Below are 8,167 nucleotides of genomic sequence, written 5' to 3' on the forward strand. Positions count from 1 at the left end.
GAGATAGGTGTGCCTATTGCATGTGTGTATACTATATCTCCAAGCTGCCATCTTTTCCTTGTTGTAAAGTGTTCACAGCCTATAAGGAAAATGATGAGCATGCAACAAAAGCTGAATGGAAAAGCTGCAACTTGGAGTTATTCCACATGAAGTTTATCTGAGCATGCAACAAAGCTGCAACTTGAAAAATGGAAAAGATTATGTTGAACTGATCACTCTAGAGAGGATATACATAATGACTCTTCAGATTTTGAATATGTCCAGGGTCAACGCAGAAAATAATATCATGATCAAAAGAGGACAGATGATGACGCTTGTGTTCAGTCGTTTATAGCCAATAGAGGAGACACAGAGAGAGAGAGAGAGGAGAGAGAGAATGCATGATCTTTTCTTCATCCAATTTTTTTCTGCATTTCCACTTGTGTTTTATTTTTTCTCTTGTTCCTTCTTAATTTTCTTAGATTCTTTATCTTTTTTCACATCGATGATTTTTTCACTTCAAAATTGACGATTTTTTTTTTAATTTTGATGAACTATTCTTCAAATTCGATGAATTTTTCTTTAAAATTGATGATTTAAAAAAAACATTGTACATTTTTACAAATTTGATGAACTTTCTTAAATTAGAATTTTTTATAAGAAATCGATGAACATTTTTTCAATTTCCATGAACATTTTCAAAATAATTTACTTTTTTGGAAACCATGAATTTTTCTAATGTGATTCTTTTTTCCAAATTCGATGGAATTTTTTCAAAATTGATGAACAGTTTTCAAATCATGAACTTTCTTTGATTTTTTGCGAAATTTTATGGTTTTCCCTTTTAAAAGTCAGCAGTTGATCACTCAATTTTTTTTTTGAATCTATGGTTGACCAGTCAACTGGTCAGCCGCGACCGGTTAAAATGGGATGGAGTGACCAGGGGAAATCGTTCAGTGATCTAGCGCTCGCCTTCTACATGGGCCGACCGACGAGCAGGGCCGCGTGAGCGCTGGTTCTTCCACATGGGGCCCCGGCCCGCAAGCAGTGGCCCTGTCACAGTCCATGCCCCCACCCGACCCCTGTCCCTCTGCCCCCGATCTGAAATCGCCCCCGGCCGCCTCCCACCTGCCTCCGTGCACCCGTGCCTCGCCGCTTAATCGCCGTCGACGCCTCCCGCCTGGATCCGTGCCTCGCCCTGCCTTTCCCTTCCCCGCACGCTGGACGCGCCGTTCCACCGCGCCCAGTCCTGCCCGGCGGCCGCCGGTGTTCAGGCGTGCACCTTGGCCTTGCCCTGCGCTACAGCAGCTAGCCCTCCCACCGGCCCACGACTAAACACTGCACACATGTACGGTTATCCCCATTCCCCAGTTTTCCCAATTACTGATTCAACTCTTATATTGATCGATTCATTTTGTGTTGTTCAATTATGATTGACACTCGATAGGATACAGTGACTGCTAGAGTGTAATCTTTTCTTGTGTAATTGTTGAAGCATTGGTATGTACCACCTCCCTCTCAAAATGTAAGACATTTTTGTTGGCTAAAACGTAGGCTTCTTTTATGGAAAACTGAGACTTAATTGAGAATTTTATTGTGTCTGTAAGAACACGTTGATTTATTTATATGTGCTATTGGTAAATTTATTAGAAAAAGTTCACATATCATCGTATTTGTTGTCAATTTTTTTAGGTGGACCGCCCTGTTTTAAACTCCTAGATCCACCACCGTCTCAAGCAGCAGGCAGTCAGCAGCCAGCAGCGAGGCACGGAGGCAGGCAGGCCGGTGGCAGCTCGCCAGTTTATATCTCCACTACGTGTTCACAGCTTTTCCTTCGCGTCGCCGTCCATCCGACCGCTCCACAAGCCCGCGCTTCAGCGGAGATGCAGAGGCCTGTTGATTTCAAGCTCCCTCACTTTTTCGACTACCCGCCCTACTTCACGTAATCTCTCTCCTCCCCCTCGCCCAGTAGTACTGTCACATGTTTGAACATTTTGCATGATTTGTGATTCTGCACTATGTACAGCCTTATAGGAGATGTAGGAGATTCTTAAACAGTGCCTTGTGACAAAGTTGGAAGTTAATTTCTGCTCCAAGTAGAGTACTATGTTAGTAATGTAATTACTTTTCCGTATATTATTTGATTGGCAATGATTTGTTGGAAAAATTGCACAATAAAGTGGTTCATGATTTTGGTATATACTTGCCGTTTCGTTAGTTAAACTTATTTATTCCTACTTCGGATATATCATATAATCATGTAAATTTCCTTTTATCTCTGTCACTGCTTAAGCACTTGTTTCTTCAAAATGTGCCTTTGCTTAAAACTCAAATGCCTCTCTCTTCACAAATCTGTAATTTATAGCATCCCCAAAATTATAACAGAGTATTTCGTTCAGAGTGTCTGAGATCTGGCATCTTTCTTTCATATCCCAACAGTATGTGTAGCAGTTCAAGCATTTCCTTGCTTTATTAATTCTTACATTTGGTTGAGTAATGTATGTGAACTTCTGTGTAAAACTAACTCCGAAAACTTCTATTCAACGCTTATTTTGATATGTACATGGACTGATAATAATATCTTATCAACATCTGTTCCCAGTTTGCAGCCTGTGAGAGAAACACGTGAAAAGCAAGTGCAGCTATGGAAAGATCTGATACTTGATTACTGTAGAAGTCAAAAGATGTATATAATCTCCCTGGAAGAAGATTTTCCGTTGTTCTCCAATCCAAAGATTGAGAGTAAGTCGTATTTTTCTGAACCTTGTATTTTGACTACTGATCTTCTGCAATTCAGCAGAAATTATGTCTTTTGAAAATGTTATGGCATAGTGATCTAGCATGATGGTAATGTGTACCTAAGGCCTACCATGGAGCCTTTTGAGCATTGCGGACTAGTGTGTACATGGAAATTTTATTTACTCGACTAGTTTATTATGCATTTGGACATTTCTATTGACATTGCACTGAACTTACATGCTTTATATTATTCAGGATCTCTAAGCTATGAAGCAAAGGAAGCGTTCCTTGCAGCTCTTGTTAGTGAAGGTTTATTCTGCACAACATGAAATCTTTTGGTTATTGTTTTACCTGTGTATAGTTTTGTTTTTCTAGATGATGGATGCTTTTATTACCCCTGGCCTGTGTTAAGTTTTGTGTTGTGAAACTACTTAAAGCCAAGTTCAAACTGCAGGCCGTGCAGAGTGGGTTGACAAAGGTCACAAGAAGTGTCTCATCCTTTGGCTGCGGATTCAAGATTGGGCTAACTACATATTAGACTTTGTAGGACTTTTTATTCTATTAAACATGTTCCTTTCGAAGCTATCAGTTTATCAATGAATAGTGGCAGTGACTTAATATTTGTCTCTCTGTTATACTTGTAGGTCAAGGAAAATGGGTTGGAAGTAACAACAATTGAAGATATACGCTCTGGAATTGAAACACATGGGACCGGTAGGTATACAAACTTGATGGTGATGAGATTAGATTTACCATTTTTAATATTTTTGTTACGCTAATGTTCTTGCTTGATGAAAGCAATTTATGGTAGAAACGGTAATATAAATATAGGATATAGACTTAGTGGTTGGATAAATATTTTCATTTTTACCCAACTTGTCATGTGCACGTCTCCTCCTCCTCCTCCCAACCCTAGCCGTCTCCTCCTCCCAACCCTAGCCGCCCCTCCTCCTCACCCCCTCCCCTCCTCCCTCCCTCACCGCCGCCTGAGGCAGCCGTCGGGCAAGCCCGGGGCGCCAAGGATGGTGGCGGCGGGGCCTCGGTTGCCCTGCTCCTGTGTGGGGAACCCCGGATCTGGAGCGACGGCTCCATTGGCAAGGCACGGCCGGCTAACAGCCGTGCGGGTGGTGGATCCGGTGTCCCGGCCTCGAGGGCGGCGGGATCTTGTGGTCGTTGGCGGCCGGCGGCGGCTTCTGCGGCGGTCGATGTGCACGATCTGGCGCTCCATTGGCAAGGCACGGCCGGCTAACAGCCGTGCGGGTGGTGGATCCGGTGTCCCGGCCCCGAGGGCGGCGGGATCTTGTGGTCGTTGGCGGCCGGCGGCGTCTTCTGCGGCGGTCGGTGTGCATGGTCTGGCGCATCCCTTCCTCCCCTGTTCGGCGTGCGGGCCAAGCCTGGTCGGGCCGCGCTTCCTCTTGGTCGCCGGTTCTGTATAGGAGGTGCTGTTGGTGGTGGAGATCTAGTTCGGGCGAAATCCCTGGCCGGCCATGACTGGCCGCGCCGACGACGACGCCTGAGGGCACCGTTTTCCTCCTTGGAGGCGTCGGTATGGACTGATCTCCTCACTTCACCTTCCCCTAGGTTTCCCGGGCGAAAGCCCTAACTCTGTTGGGCGGCGACGGCGCTCACGGTGCTGTTCCCTTCTTGAAGGCGCCGCTTTGGGAACCTTGGGGTTGGGTGTCGCTTGTGGGTGGTAGGCGACAACGGTGGTGCGGCCCTTTCCTAGCATGGATTTATGTCCGTTGCTTGGAGATGGAGTCGCGTAGGTGGAGGTCGTCGGCTGGCATCGTGGTGGCGTTAATGGCGGAGGACCTGCCAAGGCTCGCGTAGGTGGATGTTGTCGTTTGGCGTCATGGTGGCGTTGATGGCAGAGGACCTGCCAAGGTTGTCACCTCAATTTGCTCTGAAGATGTACCAGTGGAAGATGGCGGCGACGACACATGTGAGTGCGCCAGACTGGTTTGAGCCCCGGACCCGGCAGATGGCTTGGTCGGGGCCTCCGGCTTAGATGTTAGGCTTAGATGAGAGGTATGGGTACGTGGCCTAACTTGCACCCCCTTCATCATTTGGATAGGAGTAGCGGCAGATGCTGCCAAGATGGCGGATTCAGGCATATTGTTGCTATACTTTGTAAGGTTATCAAGAATAATCAATAAAATGGCCGTATGCATCTCCCAGATGCAGAGGCCAGGGGTCATCCTCCTTTTCGAAAAAAAACCCAACTTGTCATGTGGATTTGGCATTATTGTAGTAGCCACCAGCCTCAGGAGGAGCCGTCTAGCTAATCCTAGTCTTAATGATAAGTTATTTTTTTCTGATTCCCTGGTTGGTTAATTTGGACAAGAATCTGTTTGAATTATGCAGTTACAGTTTTCCTTTTAGGGATGACTGTTCTATAAAGCTAGGGATAATCTGTGTTATACAAGGAATGAATAAACCAGAGGTTATCCTCCGAAAATAATATTCCTGCTTGTATCATGGCACAATGCAACCGAAGTTTATGCCATGACATAAGTTGGCGGCAGCGCCTCATCAGTAATGTATAGGCCAACCATAACTTGCAAAAAAGAAAAGTAATACATAGCATGGGCCATGCATGCCCCTCGCTCATAATAAATAATAAATAAAAGGTGTCTTATGGTATTATTAGTTGTGGCTAGTTTGAATCCTCATTTTATCCTTTGGCATGTGTTTCAGAACTTGCGGGAATTGATCGCGGTGTCCTGATGCGAGCTTTGAGGCTGCTGGAACAAAAGGGAAAGGCGGTTATCTTTAAGGGCACTTCAGCGGACGATGAAGGCGTCAAATTTTCTGTTTAAACGTTGTGCCAACTGACAGATGGATAATAATCTTGATGGGTGTCCTTGAACATGATACATCCTCTCTTACCCGTATGTACATACACTGATGACATCCTTCTGGTCGGAATCGTTCAAATGCCAGCCAGTATTTTATTTGCCGTCCCGGACTGTGGTAATTAGCCAGCATTTGATTCATCTGTTGAGCAGCATATATACCTATAAAGTCGTATGTTTTGTGTCCCATAAGGAGGCTCAACTAGTGCCGCCAATTCTAATCAAAATTTTCAGATACATTCAGAACCAAGCGATGTTTGATATATTAGGGCTTGTTCGAATTTGAACAAAAAACCAAAACTTATCAAGAAAGCATGATTCATATGTGGAAGAATCTGGGAATACATATCAATTTATTGCTCACTGCAGTTCAATTCAGGCAATAATTTCTTGCTCATTGCAGTTCAACCCTAGAGCCCTAGTGCATGCAGGTCTCCTTTCTTTTTTGTTTTCTTCAAGCAATTTTATATTAGTGTCTAGAACACTGGCTGTATTAGATTTGTAAATGAGGCCAGGTGCAATCCATTTCTTATTTTGCAGCAACTGCATCATCTTTTCACATTGATGACACCAAAACACTGAAAAGAAAAGAAAAAAATTAAGCTGTTACTCATAGTTCTAGATTTTTTTTTTGAGAATCAGACTCATAGTTCTAGACTGATAAGTTGTATAGATGTAGAGTGAACATGTAGGGCACAATCTAACCCAAGTAGTATTCATCCCGCAATTTTTCTACACTCGCGTGGACATCTCACTTCAATCTGACCGTTCCTTAACTTGAGAATAACACATTGTATGCGTGGGCTTTTGAAGAAAAAGAAGCTATTCGTTGAAAATTAGTTCATATGTATCCGCCTGACAGAAACCGAGTTCATATGCATGATGGGCTATTATGTAATATATCAGCTTTATGTCTCTTGTAAGGAAACGAAATTATTCTGACATCAAAGGTTTCGTGGTGTAGTTGGTTATCACGTCAGTCTAACACACTGAAGGTCTCCGGTTCGAACCCGGGCGAAGCCATCTAAATTGTTTTTTTATTTTTTGCATTTCTCCATTACGTAAAGAAACAAAAAGAAAAAAAGAAGTTAATGGCCCATACAGGTCTCGAACCTGTGACCTTCGCGTTATTAGCACGACGCTCTAACCAGCTGAGCTAATAGGCCTTATTGTTGTAAATAATTATTTCTATCTATATGTTAGAAAGAACTGAGTATGTCCCTTGTGGTGAGAGGAAAAGAGTAAGATCACCGGAGGCTTTTTTTGGTCATTACTTATACTGCTGAACATCAATAATTACTAGGGCAATTGATCATGGCGGATTTCACACCCGTCAGTCAATCGTATCTTTACTAGTACCCCCTACATTTTTGTTTACTTTACGTATTAGTTTTGCCTAAGGTTAAACTTTGTAGATCGAGTTTATAAGATAATTATTAACATATGCAATACCAAACCAATACTATTTGATTCGTCATTGATTATATTTTCACATCATATATATTTTTTGTAAATGTTATAAAATGCGAGTACCGCACACCCAATGTATTGTCTTTTTTTTTTGCGAGAACTTCCAATCTATTCATATTTAATTCTGGTAGTACAAGGACCAACAGAGGTAATAAAAATTATAACCATGTATGTGGATCACCTAGCGACAACTACAATCACTGGAGTGAGCCGAAGGCGCGCCACCGTCATAACCTCTCCCTCACTGAAGCCAAGCAAACATTGTTGTAGTAGACAGTCGGAAAGTTGTCGTGCTAAGGCCTCATAGGACCAGCGCACCAGAGTAGCAACCATCGCCGATAAAGAAGGTCGTAGATCAGTAGGATCAAAGCTGTAGCTTCTCAAAACAAATACGAACAAAGACCAAACCTAAACAGATCCACCGATCAAAGACCAGCACCGGCCGAATCCTGCGAGGTCCGACCGAGACACACCTCCACACGCCCTTCGACGATGCTAGATGCACCATCGGGACGAGGATAGAATGTGGGAGACATTATTCGTACTAAGGGACATCGCCGCCCCACGCAACCCCAACCAAGACGCCGAATTTAACAAGAACGAGAACGGTTCCCTCCCGACGGCGTGGGGCCATGATCCTTTGCACCTCCATGGGTCTTAATGCGTCCTCAATTGTAGCAACCGTCTTTTAGAGACAACCAGTTCAATGCATTGTTTCTTAGTGTCGTATATAAATCATATTACATTAAATTAGTTTGGGTATTTTTTTGCATCTTAGTATTGTGGCATAGTTATTAAGAGAAAGAAAGAAGAGAAAAATAGTAGGGTTATAAGCCACAAAGGATCAAGAGCACTAATTACAGTTCATAGGGAAGCATACGATACCCCTACCTATTTGGGAAAACACTTCCTATCCATATTCTGAAGCTGACCCATCATCAGAGCTTGTGATATGTTGATTTTCTTTCATCTCATGACTGAGATCCCTGTCTCCAAACTGACCGGATTTTAAGCACACGCCACCGTAATCTCTCGTCATCAGTTTTGATCATCCCGAATTAATTTCCCCTGACCCAACCGCCCCCGCCAGACCTCGGCGGTGCCCTTGCCGCACGTCTCCTTCC

At 43.7% G+C, this 8,167-nt stretch overlaps 1 protein-coding gene and 2 non-coding genes across 5 annotated transcripts; 2 read left to right on the top strand and 1 right to left on the bottom strand.

Moving 5' to 3' along the window:
- Positions 1 to 1,058: 1,058 nt before the first annotated feature.
- Positions 1,059 to 5,748, top strand: LOC119278990 (vacuolar protein sorting-associated protein 25-like). 3 transcript variants are annotated; one of them, XM_037560395.1, is made up of 8 exons: positions 1,062 to 1,327; positions 1,427 to 1,479; positions 1,672 to 1,921; positions 2,582 to 2,721; positions 2,974 to 3,027; positions 3,173 to 3,261; positions 3,363 to 3,432; positions 5,416 to 5,748. In XM_037560395.1, the coding sequence occupies exons 3-8, from the start codon at positions 1,863 to 1,865 to the stop codon at positions 5,535 to 5,537; spliced, it is 534 nt and encodes a 177-aa protein (XP_037416292.1). In that variant the 5' UTR covers positions 1,062 to 1,327; positions 1,427 to 1,479; positions 1,672 to 1,862; the 3' UTR covers positions 5,538 to 5,748. The 3 variants fall into 3 exon arrangements, with proteins under 3 accessions (XP_037416293.1, XP_037416292.1, XP_037416291.1); XM_037560396.1 differs by lacking the exon at positions 1,427 to 1,479 and having other exon boundaries at positions 1,059 to 1,327; positions 3,363 to 3,436; XM_037560394.1 differs by lacking the exon at positions 1,427 to 1,479.
- A 774-nt stretch (positions 5,749 to 6,522) lies between these two features.
- TRNAV-AAC lies at positions 6,523 to 6,596 on the top strand. The gene has a single exon. It is a non-coding gene; the product is annotated as a tRNA-Val (tRNA).
- Positions 6,597 to 6,665: 69 nt separating this feature from the next.
- Positions 6,666 to 6,739, bottom strand: TRNAI-AAU. The gene has a single exon. It is a non-coding gene; the product is annotated as a tRNA-Ile (tRNA).
- Positions 6,740 to 8,167: the final 1,428 nt, after the last annotated feature.

This window comes from Triticum dicoccoides, chromosome 3B (assembly GCF_002162155.2).
Source record: "Triticum dicoccoides isolate Atlit2015 ecotype Zavitan chromosome 3B, WEW_v2.0, whole genome shotgun sequence".
NCBI classification, from domain to species: domain Eukaryota; kingdom Viridiplantae; phylum Streptophyta; class Magnoliopsida; order Poales; family Poaceae; genus Triticum; species Triticum dicoccoides.